Here is a 16,716-nt window from a genome sequence, read left to right on the forward strand (position 1 = left end):
TTAGGGCTGAACCTGAAGTTTGTAACCTGGGAAGCTCYGCCCAACGTCTAAATGCACAAGCGTGGAGACTGAGACTTTTGCAGATGTTTTAAAAGCTGTCCTATTATTTATTCATGTAGTTTGGTTAATTCAATCTTGCTGCGAGAAAAACAATGCTTACAGTACACATTTCTAACACAAGTTTTCACATTGAGTGAAAGCTAAACTAACACAGCAAGTGGCATTAATAATTGAAATTGTTTTCAGAAGGGAGAGGGTAGATTGGGAAGGCTCCAAGGCCTAGTCTGGGATGTAAAAGAGCACGCGTTCCCCCTTCACACCAGCCTCTTCACTGCACGTAGTCAGTGCCTGCCCAATGGCCATGGCCACTCTGTCTGGCARTTTTGAGTCTGTCAAGACCAGCAGTCCCTGCTCTCCTGCTAACCAGAGAGGTAGAGGAAGGGTCACTTGGGTTACAAAAATGAGGAGTGTGGCACTGGCAGGCTGGGCAGAAGCTATTGTAGGAGCGATCCTGACTGCTACATGCTCTCTGGGGAATACAACACTGTAATGCTAGCTTGTTTGGTGTGCATAGATGTGCAGTCTGCAGGACAGTCCTTGCAGACCCCATTCTCCCAAACTGTGCCACTATTCCTCTGCTAATTTCATGGGAGTTTCTCCTTATAAACACCAAGGGATGGGGAACAAGAACCAGCCTAGGTCTTAGCCAGCTCTAAAAYGACAAAACATCCTTGAGTTGCCTCATGCTCACAAACAGCTCAGAAGCTGTGAATAGTCCTTGTCACACACACACTGGAAATACCAGTACATCAAATTTCACTGTCAACCCTCTGTGTGTTACTGCTTGGATGGGAAAAATAGCCAGGATGGCAATCCTGGGCCAGTACTTTTCCTAGTAATGCTTTGTTTCCACAAATGTCACATCRCTGGGTGTGCAGCCATTGCCCAGACAATTCTCACAAGTAGCCAATGAAAAACTGCTTGCAAAAAACACCAATGATTGCTATCGCCTGAGTCAAAACTGACACAGGAAGAGAGCAAAAGTACCTGCAAAGAGCAGAGCTGTAATTAGCTGAATGTGTGTTTGGCAATCTTTCTGTCTTTTCTCCCTTGCTGTTTTGGAACATCTATGTATATTTTATGTCTACTTTTATTTTTGCCTTTAAGGAAGATGAGTCAGCAATTTATTGTGAAGAGGGAATGGTAGCATGGATTGTTTGTGCAAGAACATCATCTGTTGCCTGGAGGAATCAGACACAAGTTTGAGCTCTGAGTTCAAACTCCATTGTTTAAAGGCTGTAGCATGTAGACACAGCCTCAACAGATCACTTCGTATCTCTGATCCTTGCTTACTTCATCTGTAAATAGGATGGCARAATCACTCTTTCATCAAATACTTGGAGCGCTACCACTAGAGGTGCAAATTAAGAGTAATGGGAACAATGGGATCAAGCGACCTGCTTTAACAGCCCTCCTGCAACATGCAGAGGCCAGTTACGACCCAGCAGCTCCTGTGATTTGAGGCTGAGAGGCAGAAACYAAGCTCTGCAACAGGGACTATTCCCAGGAGCTGCTGACACAGTTTGTAGTGATGCATGAGGCAGAAGAACATGGTCATGGTCTAGGTATGATGCTGAATTTAGGACAATAAGGAAGTACCAGACTATTGCTATTGCAATAATATCTCTTTGTGTAGAGGCTGGGTTTGGACTTCATCAAAGTATCTGTCAGGAGAAGCAGCCCACACATCGCTTGCTGCAGAAGGAGCAATTACTTTTAATTGTAGCTCTCAGCATGAAGAGATTGGAGAGAACATGTGTCTCATTGSTGGCCAGATCAACATCCATATAGTGCATTAAAAATAGGACTGGATCGACGGCTAGGTAGCTGCAGCAATAAACAGAAACAATTGCAGCAGGAATGGATTTTAAAATCTGGGTCTAGATTGGGCTTTTGCACTGGCATCTTCCACGCTTTCCCTGAAGTAGAATGGGGGAGTGTGTTGGATTTAGGGTTTCAGTTTTGCTCAGTTCCATAGAAGTCTGCGTGAAATTCAAGGGAGATGAAATTAACATTTGGGAGGATGAGTCCCATCTCCGAAAATAACAGTGGATCCAGTAGAAATGGATCCTAATGGAAAGGCAGCATGGACCAAGAGCTGTGTTGCTGCCTAATAAAGGAAAGGTCCAGCTAAGTGCTTATMATTTCCAAAAACTGGGCTCTTGTTGCCCCCAGCTCCACACGTCACATCACTACACAAGGGCTCTGTGAGCAGAGAGGCACAAGCAACACTGCTGATCCTACTGCCCATGTAGGGCAGCAGTCACGTTCACAACCCAGCACAAACTTCCTCTGCTTTTACTGTGGGAATTTCTCAAGGTGGGAGAGGCAGTGTTTCCTATCTCTGATATAACCTTTTTATCACACACAGTGCTGTGCCTTCTCCTTTTCTCTCATCTGAATGGCAAGCAGATGATCAAGAACAAGCAGGAAACGAAAGCTCATCTCAGTTCCCCAGGCCACTCTTTGCAGAAAGCACGTCATCTTGGACAATGGGTAGAAGAACAGGTAAGATGCTTTTCTTCCCAGCAGCTCAGCTCTGCTCCTGTAATGCCCATAGTTGGATGCTGACAGGTTGGCAATAGTTATTTTGTGGRAAGCAGAACTACAGGCAGATGCTGAGGTAGGATGTACAGGTCTCAGGTGTTCCCAGGATTTTGCAGCCAAAACTGCAAGGCTGAAAGAGGTATAGAGGAGAGAGGTATAGAGTGAGAGATGATGGTGAGGTTTGTGGGACCAGGAGAAGGTCACAGTGAGTGAACTGAAGAGAACAATCCAACAAGGGCAGCCACTGAACATAACTGGGGAGGAAACCTGGGCTTTGTTCAGACAASGGACAGCTCAGCCCATAGGAGTTTTTGGAGTGGGAATGTTCATCAATGCTCTGGCATTACAGAGGTAGTAAACCATTAGTAGCATGCTTCCAGCAGACCACTTCATTAGTACCAACAGGACCAGCTCCCTTCTTATTATACCCATAATACAGCCAGACAAACTGAAAAGGCCACCCATGTCAGAACTGAGCACTGAGGGAGCCAGATGAGCAGCCAGCATTCCCTGCTTGTATTACAGCAAGTTCTTCCCTTTGTCTGTCTTAGTACTTCCCAGAAAGTGTCACAGGTGCTTTACCTGGATGAGTGGTAAGACTTGTTTCTTGTGCTCGTCAGCCATGGAGCCACACAGCCACAAACCTCTCAGCATCACTAGTTCTACCCCCTGCCTGAGCTYCTGCAGGCACTTTAGGAGGAAGAAGCCAAAATGAACAGGTTGTTGATATGAAGGAGCAAATACACTGCTGGGAAATGCAATGAAAGGTGCCAGACTGAGGTAAGGAATGATGAAGCTTCTGCAGAGTAGAAGATGGAGGGGCAGGGAGGAGGGGGTGCTTGCTGGCACAACTAGGAGGAGGTAGGGCTGGTGGCTCCTTCATAGGGCAGGGAGGGGAAAAAGAGGTTTCCATACTTACTCCAAGACATCCCTGTTGAACTGTTTCTTGCTGTTGCCCAGGAACTCCCCAATCATCTGGCGACTGAGGCCCTTCCGCTGGAGCAGGAAGTGTGCCACCCCAATGGGGGTGTCTGGGATGAAGCCTCGGGAGATCAGGAACTGGATCCCTTTGTCTGGGTTGCTGTAAAGAAAGGATAGAAACATGGTGAGTTTGGATGATCTCTCTGAGGTGTTGCTGCCTCTGGYTCATCTTATGGCTTCCAGCAATGCAGCCTTTGGTATACACATGGGCTCCTATGCACCTGTGTGTGGCAGGAATAGGACTGGTGAGGCCAGGGATAAGTGACTTTGAGGACTCCTCTCCAGGTGCCACTGACTTCAGGACAAAGGGATGCCATAGGACCTGCTGTGTTACCTGCAGCACCTGCTGCTTCCATTGCCACAAAGGACCCTGCCACACAGTTCAGGCCTCATAAAGTGACTCCTCTGTTAGGCCTCTGCTGCAGGGTTGATTCTCTTGTATCTCCCAGTTTGTTTTGTTTAGGGCTCCTGTGAGAACATAACACCCAGATAGGCATTGCTGGCCATTGTTGTGGTGTCTCCCAGAGATAACACATCAGTAGGGTCAACCGCTCCATATGCACCCCACAGAGAGCCATCCACAAGGACCAGGGATGAGAGCTGGGCACTTTGCAGCTGTCTTGGGGAAGCTGAGATGCATTTTGTGTAGGGCAGAGAAAAGGCAAAGGTACAAAAGAGACTGAGGAGGCATTTCTATTGTATGACCACAGCCAAATAAGTATCAAGACAGACAGCAAGGTAACCAAAGGTGGGACYCTTTTTCTATAAAAAAATGTATCCTCTTTTTCTTACATTTTACTCAGTGTTGAGTGCCACTTCCTACCTTTCTTACTCAAGCCAGGTGCTGACTGCTTGAATAGAAATCCCCTGCTCAGATTTGTGCATCTCTTCCTCCCTTAGCCATGCTGTTACTCCTTTCTCTATTGATTTACTCCCTCAGGCAGAAATCTCTGTGTGCAGGCGGATGAGACATGCACCTGGAGGATGCCATAGCAGAGCTGCGTAAGGCTCTGAGACAGAGAGTGTTTCTCCCTCCATGGCTGTGAGGGCCTCTCTGAAAACAGGTCTGGTGTTGAGTGATGCTGGGAATGTTTTTTTGCTCATTAGTGTACCTGTGTACATACCTGTGTATGCAGCTCTCTGAGGGTAATGGAGGTGCCTACAAGTGCACACATTCTTGTGTGTGTGTGTCCCCTCCACACATGCAGATTTTTCTCGGACCATACACATTCCTAAGAGCAGCTGCCTTTGTGCACATTTTGCCTTTCTTCCCAAGTCTCTTTGTGTAAGCACGTTTCTATGTATCTAGAAGTGGCTGTGAGTCTATGTGGGTCCCTGTCCCTCCAGGTACATACAGGAGTGAGCACGTGTGTGCATGCTGTGCAGGACACTTTCTTCCTATGTCTCAGTCTGCCCCACTGAAAGGTGTCAGCTGTGATGYCCTCTTGCTGAGGTGAACTAATGCATGCCAGGAAGATTTCCAAATTCTGTTGGTTGGGGAACCTTTCTCTTCCTAATGAGAGCAATGGAAGGGATGCCACCCTTAAGCTGAATTCAGAGATCTTTGTTAATGTCCAAGGAGTGAGTTTGCTTAGATGGTTCCCTGAGGGGGAGAAGGATAGCACGAGATCTCAGAGCATGAAAATGCATGATATGCATGGGGGGACTGAAACACTGTCAGGTGGTGAAGGACATGGGTGAGCAACATACGTCTAGCTGTAAGGGGATCAGCGTTCAGGACAACGGCCTGCTCTGTACAGGGGMCCCTGTCAACATGCCAAAAATAAATGGGCCAGAAAAGTTCTGCTTACTTTCTAATGACACAGAAAAATATACTGAGTAATGGGGTACCCCTGGGGAGAGTAACAGGGAGAGCAAGCCAGCCCATTAAATTTATGAACAGGAGAGCAACAAGATCTACTGTTGAAAAACAGGACTACTTAACCTAGTGAGATCTTCTTTGAGAAAAAGCAACAGGGTCACAATGCACTTCTGTTTTCTTGCACAAATCTGGCTCACCTTTGAAGAGCACAGGCAAACTTCTCTGCCAAGGGCACTAGTCAAACACTTGGGCTGAAGTCAAGCTCAGCATAAAGAGATTCGTAAAATGCATTTCCATGATCATATTTTGGTGTCCTGCAAGTGACAGGGTGGTGCTCAAGGCCAGAAGATGATCTCAGCTACGCTAGTAGGACTCTAAGACCCCTGGATTAAATTTGGATTCATTCCAGGGGAGAATGCAGCTCACACATTGGCATAGGTATATGGATTTCAGGTGGGATGACACACAAAGTAAGACAATGTAGGATAAAACAGCCTATCTCTGACAGCTCTTCTGCACTGCCTGGACTAAAATTCAAATATATGTGCACACAGTATTCTTTCACTAACAGCAGCCTTTCATCAGCTTTTCCCAGGATTCAGTTGTTCTCCACAAAATCCTGAGAGTGACACAGCACCTCTGCTACTGAACACCTGCAGATATCTCAGGTACTGCAGTATGTGGCTTTTACCCAGGTGTGCAGCACAACTCCACTTCAATTTTTTCTGAGCSTGATCCCTGTTATTTTCTTAGTGTTGCAGAGGTGTTCAAAATGGCTAGCAAATGCTGCGGGATTCCTCATGTCCTGCTGGCTTTCCCTCTGCCCACGCAGCCAGCTTCCCCCACACATGCTGAGTTATTAGAGCAGCACTGTATAATGGAGCAATCTCTGTTCCAGGGATTCCTCCTCCTCCTCACTGTGGAGTGGGAATGGGGAAAGTGCCACAGCGGTGTAGGATCAATATGTTCCAGGGGCCTGCTCCAAATYGGAGCACTGCTTCCTGAAAACACAGTGCACAGCAAGACAGATTATGGCAGACGGTGCTAGCAACTAGAGGATTTAATCTCTTGGCCCAGGGGAGCAGTCAGCAAAAAAGATGTGCACAAGCACACACACAGCTCCATGTCTCAGCTCCATGCCCTACAGTTTGGTGCCCACATCACAAACCCTACAATGGTAAACTGGCTCCTTGTTGGAAATTGGTAGGAATGCCAGCAACCAAATAACTGTAAAAAGATGAATGGCTGAACTACAGCCTCTGGGATAGGGATGCACTACACTGTCACAGGGGAGCTATGTGGCCCTTAGCTCCTGTTCAGTGAATAAAGAGGTTTCACCCCCTAGAGCTAACAAGTCAGATCTCTTTCTGTCCCTCAATGTTCTGTTAAGAAAACTAAGGCTTGCATGTTACTGGCACATTATTTCAGCAGTTAGTTGCAGGGGAGGCCTGGCCAGGAAGTCATGTTTCTGAGTTCTGCAGCATCATCGAGACTTCACTTCCATAGGGACCTGCAAGATGCAGTGAACCTGGGTTACTGAATGAAGGAAGTCAACAAAGTTGCTTCCCGAAACCAGACTTGGYATCACTAATTTGTCATATGAATGTGTGCCAGGTGGACTGTGGGAGAAGGAAAGGCTGTGAAAAAGCATTTTCACTCCTGCTTTATCATCACATCAGTGCTTGTCTCAACTCCACGGGAACCAAAGGACAGCACTTTGGGTGTAGAGACTCCTGCCAAGCATGGCTGAGAATAGTGAAACACCTCGCTTGCAAAGATATGAGCCCAATGTCCCTCTCCAGAAGGATACCTATCCCAACACAAACACCAGAACATCTATGTGTGGACCTGGAACTATCTTTATCATAATCAGTCCCCATCTGTGCCTGATACCTACCTTCTCTCAGTTCCAAACTGGGGGTGTTCATCAGGCAAATCTGTGCACAATCACAGCCTAATTTTGATATMTAGACATGGACCCACTCATTCATGACCTGATCTCAAACCTAGTAAAATGTTTTTTCCAGTTCTGTATGACTCACAAATCTGTCTGCTAAAACTATATTTCAGTTCTGGATGTGCTCTGAGCCCAGCTCTACAAACCTCTTATCCAGGTTCCTCCCTTCTTGAGCCTACAGCCTCCATACTAAACATACGTAAGTCATGCACATTGCTACTTTGTCTGTGCAAAACTGCTATCTGGGACTGTGTAATCTTCAGTCCTCGCTATGGCCAAAAGGCCCACACAAACATGAGGCAAAACATTCTGCTAGTATGGGAGCATCACACCCGCAGCATCCTCATCAGGGGACTCAAATGGAAAACTTAACAGCATGAGATGAGAGTGTGATGATGGGGCAAGGAACAGTATTGCTCATGGCTCRCTTTGATCAGGAAAGTCTCATCTAAAGGCAATGAGCAAATCTAAAGCTCCTTATAGGAGCTCAGCAGCTTTGAACAAGTTCAAAATAAAATATGTGTGACCCCTTGAGCTAACCTTTTCTGACTGTAATCTCTGGGCTGCTCTTCTTTTGCTTTTACACCTCCAGCATTTTCATACAATATCAGCTTCAGATGTGTGAGAGACTGAGATGACTAAACCTGGTCTGTCAGGTGAAAAAAAATCCACCTAAATAATGAAAGGAAAATGGCAGCCAGAGCACTCATACTGAGCTAGCTAAGCTCAGCTCTACCCTTCTTTCTCTTTCTCCTTGGAGAAAATGCCCAGCTATGTTTGTGCCTTTACAAGAGAGTGGAGGGGGGCCTATATCCCAAGCTCAGCTGGTAGATGCCAAGTGGACAGCAACTGGGATTGAAGGTTCAGGACTCAGGGGATGATGAGCCACTGATTTGTTCCTCTGTTGTGACAGAAGATCAAGACAGCACTCTGGGGACCTCAGTGGCAAAGCCTGTGCACAGCCAGCCTGTAGTCTGTGTTGCAAACCCAGAGGGTCACACCTCTGAATATGAAAGGATTTCCCCAGAGATGGATCTAGGCCAAGAGCCTTCCATCACCTGTTCCTGTGAGGCATGAAGTAGTCTGGGAAAAAACAGAAGATGAAAGAGACACTTACATATTAAAGAGGTTCAGCCCAATGCGGTAGAGGCGCTTCCTCATGGTGTCTGTGGAAAGTGTGGGGGACTTGCAACTAGCTGGGTTCTCGCAGTGGTATCGTGGAAGGCTGAGGATCATTGCCTGCAGTGCTTCCTTTGAGGAAACCTCAGAGGCTGACTTGGCTGAAGTGGAAGTGCTGCTGCTGCTCAGCTGCTCTGAGTTGTCCACATTCTCAGACTCAGAACCTTTGCTTTGCCCCACCTCGTTGTTAGCATCAAACTGGAGCTTCTGCACTACCATCTGTCCAGGCTCAGCATTACTGTCCTCCATTCCATTAGTGCTGATGTTCACCTCAGTGAAAGTGTGGCTGTTCTGGAGAGCTCTGGACTCAGGTAAACTCTCTGGGGCAGTCTGTGGCTCACTGGCTTCTCCCTCCCCTTCTTCTGGGGGTTCTTCAGTCTTGGTGGCTTGAGAAAGCCCAGCCTGGCCATTGCTGCTGAGGCAGTTTGCCATGGACACCGAGGTAGATGATGAGACAGAGATGTTCTTGTTGTCGATCTGGACAGTGACGTCCCGGAAGGCCATCATGAGAGTACTGCTGCTCTTGGGCAGGGTGTCTGACAGGATCCCTTCCTCCTTCTCCTTCTCCTGCAGCTCAGCTTCTAAGTCTTGGCTTGGCTGCATTGAGCTGGCACTGAAGGTCTCTCTGATCTGGTATGAGCTCCCATCTTGCAGAGAACACATTGTCTTCAGGCTCCAAGTGCTGAGGGCATCATCAATGGACTTGGCCAGAGACTGAACTTGTTCTGTGAAGGAGTCCTCCAGCTCCGTCAGTGCCCCACTGATGGTGGCTGGCAAAGATGGGGACCTCACCAAAGGAATGCCCACAAAGTTGTATCCCTCTACTAGGGCTTTCTCAGCAGAGAAGCTCTCTGAGTTCTGGACCCGGACTTTTCTCAGAGAGATGCGGCGTGGCATGCGGCTCTCTAGCAGTGAGTTGCGGATCTTCTCAAAATTCTTGCTGAGTTGGTACTGCCGGAAAGCAGTCTGGATGGTGCAGGCTGCTCTGCGAGACACCAGGTGACCTCCGTATTTGTGCTCTAGCATTTCAATCTGAAAGACATACAAACAAATAGGCTTATTTTTTCTTAATTGACTTCTGATGGCTTTCTATGACCCCCAGTTCCTACACTGATTAGTCTGTAATGACTGTCAGAGGAACTTCTAGCACTGAATTAGCCTTTTGCTGCACTGCCATGCCCTTGATTTTGACAGAAAGCACCCCTTTGGGCATGGCKGGCTGAAGCATCAGCACTGTGAGCTTACTCATAGCTGCGTCATGATCATGCCTCCTCCTAGACCACCAGCTCTGAAGCCTGCAGTTCCCCCTGCTTTGCATTCCCACCTCTGATGGCCTTTAGAGCAGGCTCATGACTGCCAATACAATACTCTGGTAACATATATTCTTGCTTAGCAGTGCTGTGGCAACGTCAAGCATGAATCGTTATCCCAGAGAATTACTAATGCTCCTCCCTTTCTTAGTCACCTTAGGAAATACTCTCATGGGAAAGGAGAAGACAAAAGAAGTAAGTAAAAAATATCCAAACATAGAAAATGCTGGCTTGGTCATAGTAGTTAGTGAGAAACATCAACTTCCATAGAAGCCAATGTGGGTTGGATTTGTTCGGTATCCTTTAAAATTTGAAGTGTTTTCCTTCTTCAAAGTAACTTCTGATCTCTAAGTTTTTCAGGTATTAGCCAGCAATGAAATGAAAACAATTCAAGAAGAAAAAGACCTTCAGTTCTGAAATGTAAGACATTCTGATTTAAAAGGTTGAGAGAAGATAACAAGAAAAGTGGCAGCAGGATTTACTCCTTCCTAAGCTGCTACCAACACACACATGCAAATACACACACACAGAGCTAAGTGATATCTTAACGGGCTTCAGCAAACTAGGTATTTATTCCACAGTCTAATACATACACTTTCTAGTAACCTCCTTGTTTTCTTTGTGCAACTGGGACTTCACTAACATGCTACAAGAGGATGTTTAATACCTCAGTGACTGATTGACAGAGGACAAGGGAGATGGTGTGAGGACATTGATGAATGGAGAGTTTGAGGGGGGAAAAAAAGGATAAACTCAAATTATCTTCATTGAGATTTTGGCAGAACAATTGGCTACACTCTCCATTATCTGGATCTCATGCTGCAGAGCACAGGGGCAGACAGACTGTGGTCTATACCTGCATGTAGAAACTCGGAAAAAGATAAAGTAGAAGACAGGGAGTGCTGGGAAATTCAGTGCTTAATTAACAGAAGAATCACAACATCATTCATGCAGTGAGTCTGAACTAATTAGCAGATCTAAAGCAAGGATGTATTTTACTGACTACTTGAGGCATTCTCATTGCCAGATATATACCCCTGCCCCTCATACCATGCCTTGCTAGCACAATATTGATGAAGTGAAAGAGTGAGCTCACAGAAGATCTGAGGTTAAATATGAATTTTTTGGTAYAGTCAAAGCCAGACTGAGGCATGAGCCCCAGCTCACAGTCATGTCTTTTCATCTGCTCCCCTCTTCTTTCCCTTTTTTGTAACAATATGTAAATTGCAGAGAAAACCATCAGCAAGTGATCTAGCTACAGGTGAAGGCCTGGAATGACAGCTAAGAGTTGTGCAAGTCACCCCTGTYATCCTTCTAATATTAACTGCTCTAGAAGTAAGGAAAGCTGATTTACCTTGGGAGATGGCAGGAGAAGAGGAGTGGTAYGAGCCCAGTCCTTCTGCTCCTGCACAGGTATCCCATCTGCTGGAGTAGGTACTGAAAGCCTTGACCTCTACTGCTCCATCTTCCCAGGTAGCAGTAGGTGCAGGGGTCCTGCTGCACTTGGCGGGAAGCTGCTATTTCTTGGAAGGCATAGGGGGAGCACATACTTTAGTGCTTCCCCTTCTGGGAATGAAACAGAGACCCTTTACCTTGTGCTCAGCCATAACATACAATTTTCGTTTTGCTTTGTTCTTGAATTCATATCTATATAAAGCAAACATCAAAGCCTAGCACTGACAAATACTASTAATTTGCTTAGCAATGTGGACGATCACTACACTGGTAAAGGCAGCTGGCTCAGAGTCCTGTTTACTCCTGACTTGGAAAATATTGGTCTAATATTTGCCCTTCCAGAAAGGGCCTGCAAAACTGCTGCTAGAAATCACCCACACAAGGACTGTGGATTCAGCTTCATTTATTGCAAGACTCATCAGCAGGCTTTTTGGATAAACAAAGTGTCTGTGTGTCCCCAGAGTTTGTTTCATGTGGCAGGAAAGAGAAGCAGGAATACAGGGACAGGAAGAGATTCTGGGTAGGTAGCAGAAGAGTTTTGTCCGGGTTCTTTGTCTTTCCTTCCAAAATGACCATCTTAAATCCCACCATAAAACCAGCACTCCTGCCACATATCTCCAAAGGTAGCCTCCTTGGAAAGAATCTGAGTTACCTTTTGGCCCTTCCCTCCAGGAGAAAAGCTCATGTAGATTCATGCAAATTAAGCCAATAACCTCCACAGATCCAATCCAGACAGTTATTACTGGCAACTGACCATGCACACTTAATATAATAGTATGATTAATCAAAATGTAGAGCTAATTGTGTTGGAAGGGAAAGAGGAACAAATGGGAGGGACAGACACAGCTATCCGAGGGATGGAATAATAGTAAGATACCAAATAAAGCAGAAGCAACAGCCTTATAATTATCTGAGGTTTCCAAGGAGGTGACAGCCATTCTGGAAATTTTAAATTCATATGCTTTGATCTTATTAGAGCCCAGGACAAGATGTCATTGCTGATCTGAAGTAAAAGGACAGTTTCTCTCCTGCAAGGACAGTTCTCAAAAAGGCAGACTTTAATAACTAATAAGAGAAAAGGCTCTTTTAAGAATCTAAAGGAATGATGCAAGCTGTCAGTATGATCACCAGCTTGTTGCAGTCCATTATCTCAGTCCTCTCAAAAGGCTAAGACATTAAGCAGCATAACAAGATGTAAAGTGAGAGGACTCTCAACCTAGTCTATTCTGCAGCTGATACGCAGTGTGCTCCCATCCAGCCCTGTCCAAAGCAGGGGGAGTCTTACAGTGTCTTGCAGCTGGGATAAGGAAGGACTTGGAGGCTGGCCAAAAGGATGTTTGAGATGACTAGCAAAGTAAGGAGCAGCACCCCCAAAGCCCTGTGCCCTCCTTACCCTTGCTCGGCAGGAACAGGTCTTTGTCTCTCTCCCCTTAGCATAGCTCAGACATTTATAATGTTTACTGAAGCCTGAGATATTCACATTTGCTACCAGGCTATGCTAACTGACACCTCAGAGAAATTAAGAAATTAATACAGTTGTTGGCCTGTTTCTCTCCTCTCAAGAGGGGGAAGGGCACCCATTAACACACCACAGCAATCACAGGTAATGGAGATGCATGTCTGACTTGCTGAAGGAACCTTCTCTTCCCAACTGAGAGGTGAAAAAGGCCAGACATGATTGGCCCTCTCTTATTCCTAATAAACCCTATGAATCACAAGTAATTGCCTACTTAAAACTACTCTTCTCCAGGGAATGATCCAACAGCCAGAGCCAAAGGAAAGGAAAAGCAGAGGGGGAAATATGGGGGTTAATAAGTTTCTGGGCCTCAACAAATATACTCAGTCTAAGCAATTCAGGCCCTGTGGCTGAATTAGAAATGATTGGGAAATACCCATTGTTGTAAGGGTTTGTACATGGAGAGAACTTTTAACAAGTCCAGCCCAAGGCAAGCCCAAGTGCCAGACCTGCATGTGGCCATAAGTCTAAGGTGCACATCCCATGATTTTTGCCCATAAGCATAGAACAGCCACAAGTCTTCCAGGAGACAGTGGGCCTGACCTTACTTTAAGTTAGCACTAGTTGTCCGCACAGGCTGTTAGTGAGTGAGGCTGCATGCCTCAGTGTTAGCTGAGGAGAATAAGGCTCAGTGACAGAATCCGAGTTGCTCAAGGCAATGTATGCACTGTTAAAAAAAATACAGAGATACATCTACTCTATCACCTCTTCTTAACTCCTCTCCCTCCCACCAATCTCTCACAATGGAAGTACGTTATTATAATGAACATGTGTTAATGGGATATTTTCCTTCATACAAGGGACATCTGCCAGCCTTTCAGCACAAGCATTAGTGCGGATCATGTACAAAGTGTGCTGCTCTATCCTGTGGTCCTCTCYACTCTCCCAGCTCTCTAGCAGAACATAAACTCAGGGAAAACAGCCTTCAGGACCTGAGTTACCCTTCTAGCTTCCCAGCATGGTGTGCTTCTGCTCTGAGCATAGTCAGCTTGCTCTGTCTCATGGGATGCACAGCAAGAAGAATCATGACCTCACTCACTCACTAGCCTTCTAGTGTTGTACTGAGAAGCAATGGCAGGTAAGTGATTTGTATCCCCAAGGACTGCAGAGGAACCTGTATGCCGCCCTCCTTTCTTACCAGCACTCAACCCTCCCCCAAAGCTAAATATGACTCAGCTGCACTGCAAGACTAAAAATTCTCCTTCCACCTGTTTGTAACACACTAATAGTTCTTACAAGAAGTAGTAAATTTGTACTGTGACTAAGTAGATACCGAGACAGTGCTGTGAGGATCCTCCCACCTTTGTTCCCTTTCAAGACAACCTATTTGACAAGTAAGTCAATAGGAACATCTATGAAAGCAGATACAATAGAGTGTAAAAATGGAAGAATTAATACTCTTCCCTACCCAAAAATCCTCCCTTCCAGAGCAGGAGGCAATTCACTAAGGCTATCCATCAGGCTGGAGGAGMACACATACTGTAAAAACAGTTCAACCTATGAGATAGGCAAGGTCCCTACAAGGACAGTACTGCAGGGCACCAAAATATAATGAACAAATAGCTAACATGTCTCTCTGTCTCATATGCATCCAGGGCAGGTCTGGCCTCTGCTGCAAGAACAGTCATAGGACAACATGACCTTAAAATATCACAGGGCAGACACTCCCCAGGACAAATCAGTACAGCTCTAGGGCATCAAGAAGACTAAGCCTGTATATACCAGCCAAGATCTGGTCCACCCCGAGGATATGTTACATTAGATTGTGAAGTCAATTAATTAATCTCTCTTGTTTGTTTCACTAATGTGAAGCAAAAATTCTGTTCAAGTCAAGTTGGGTATGTTGTACTTGAGAAAAATAGAGTTAAAGTACTAAGACCTTTTTGCTGCTCAGGGATTTAGCGGACTGTTGATCTGACTGACATGTCTGTTTTGGGACAGCAGTAATACCTTGAGGGAAATGGTGCAGAGATCTCCCAGGAATAGCAGTTACTTCTTCGGGAACCTTGTTAGCTGAGACCATTGTTTCTTCATCTTCATCTGCAATAGCACAACTCCTTCTGAATTCTCCCACTGAACACAATCTGGATACTGTTACTACCACTTGTTTGTACTCTCCTTCTCCCATTCTTCAAGGCCTGTATATTAGTATTATATTACTCTTTGGTTGAGCTGCCATTCCGGGGAAAAGTCAGAATCAATTCTTTATGTTTTTCTTTGCAGAATCGTTCTCCTAGGCTGTAATCTGCAGAGATGCAGAATAGGGGGGCATGTTCCATCACTGCCTTTGAGTGAGGAGGCCAGCTACCATTAGCCCCAGTCCAACTATCCCCTTGACAAAAGCTGTATCAGGAGACCCAGCTAGAGATGGGCAGATGGTGCTCTAGAGCCAGACTGCAGCCTCAGGCATAGGAGGAAGGGCTTGTAGTACAAAGGACTGAATCATTTTCTCTCAGCCTGGTGAACCTGCCTGTCTCTCAAGTATCCACTGATGGGTTGAAGGAGGTGATGATAGAGATACACTGACACCACAGTAGATGCTGTGCAGTACACCCTGCTTCCCCAGAAAGCTCATGATTTGAAGAGACTAATGTGGAAGAGCGCATGGGGCCTGCCCAGAGTGACTCAGAGCAGACAGGAGATCTCTGACCTGAGACAGTCTGTTACCAGGTGCCCTACAGGCACCATGCATCTGGCTGCCCACAACCCATCTCTAAATCTACAATCATACCTGAGTAACTGGGTCCATTTCGGACCACAGAACACAGGCAATGAGAAGCAAGGTCCAGTGGGCTTGGGTGAAGGACTGTGGCAGTCAGAGGTGGGGAAGTTATTTTCTCCATCAGCCCCACATAGCCAAAGGATCAGGCCTGTCCAGGTGGGGCAAATGCTCCAGGTGAATGGGAGGCTATAGTACTTGCAGAGATATGGTCCACCACAGCGTGAATGCAGTCCCACCCACCCCATCCCCTTCTCCCACAGCCTGAGTAGGAAGCCTCTGTACCTGTTTATTCTTTAGGTCAAGGGAGAGCTCATAATCGGAGGCAGCCGCATGGGAACACGAGGCCGTCCCTTTGCTGCGCTGCACTCTCACTGGGGAGCCCGTGTGGTGGAGGCTCGCCTTCTGCACCAGAGGGGAACACCCCGCTGCCTGCTCTTCTTGGAGCTCCGCATGCTGGGCTTTTAGCGTCAGGGTGTCGGACCTGCCTTCCTGGCCACTGTGTCTGCTGGTCTCCTTCGGATCCTCCGTTTCACACCCGGCTCTCTTGCTTGTGGAACCGCAGGGATCATCACTGTGAACAAAATGCAATGTTTTTGCTTTTTTATTTGCTTTTATTATTTGTATTATTTATGATTATTATTGTTTGCTATACTCATTCACTGATCTGCATTTTAAATATTTAGGGAGCCTGGGGCTGGGAAGGGTCTCTCTCAGAGAAGAATCAAGACTGTACGTTGATGCAGTCAGAGATCTGATCCCTCCCCCGCAAAGAGCAGGCACCTGTGCTACACATACTGCATTAACTAGTTTTGCAACTCTCTGAGCCGCATAGTTGCCTCCACTTAAGGTGCTGCAGTAGAAGGTGAGAGACCAAAGAAGATGTCATGGCCTAAGGATCTCTGCCCTGCTCCCTGAAGCAGCTGGCAGCTGGCAGTCACCTCTGTGCCTCACTTGCCAACCCCCTGTGTGTCCTGGGATCCCATCTGGCATGGAGCCTGGACCCCAACAATCCAGTTTTCCCCTGCAGTTTCTAAGGGCATGAGGGATATGGTACAAGGGCAGCTGAACGTTGCAAAGGTTCTAGAGAAACTCTTGGAGTACCAAGAATAAAGACGCAACAGAAGCATCCAGACTGCCCTGAAATCTTAACTCTTTAAAACATGTCTG

At 46.4% G+C, this 16,716-nt stretch overlaps 1 protein-coding gene across 1 annotated transcript in view; it reads right to left on the reverse strand.

Moving 5' to 3' along the window:
- IQSEC3 (IQ motif and Sec7 domain ArfGEF 3) overlaps positions 1-16,716 on the reverse strand; it is a 101,275-nt gene that overhangs the window by 19,204 nt on the left and 65,355 nt on the right. The window contains exons 3-5 of the mRNA XM_085324037.1: positions 15,832-16,120; positions 8,485-9,578; positions 3,527-3,688 (exon numbers count right to left, since the gene is read on the reverse strand). Of these exons, the coding sequence (XP_085180163.1) occupies positions 3,527-3,688; positions 8,485-9,578; positions 15,832-16,120 (1,545 nt within the window). The remainder of the gene's footprint in view (positions 1-3,526; positions 3,689-8,484; positions 9,579-15,831; positions 16,121-16,716) is intronic.

The sequence above is a fragment of the Rhea americana genome, unplaced genomic scaffold, assembly GCF_003343005.1.
Source record: "Rhea americana isolate MKP2758 unplaced genomic scaffold, rheAme1 scaffold_9, whole genome shotgun sequence".
Taxonomy (NCBI): domain Eukaryota; kingdom Metazoa; phylum Chordata; class Aves; order Rheiformes; family Rheidae; genus Rhea; species Rhea americana.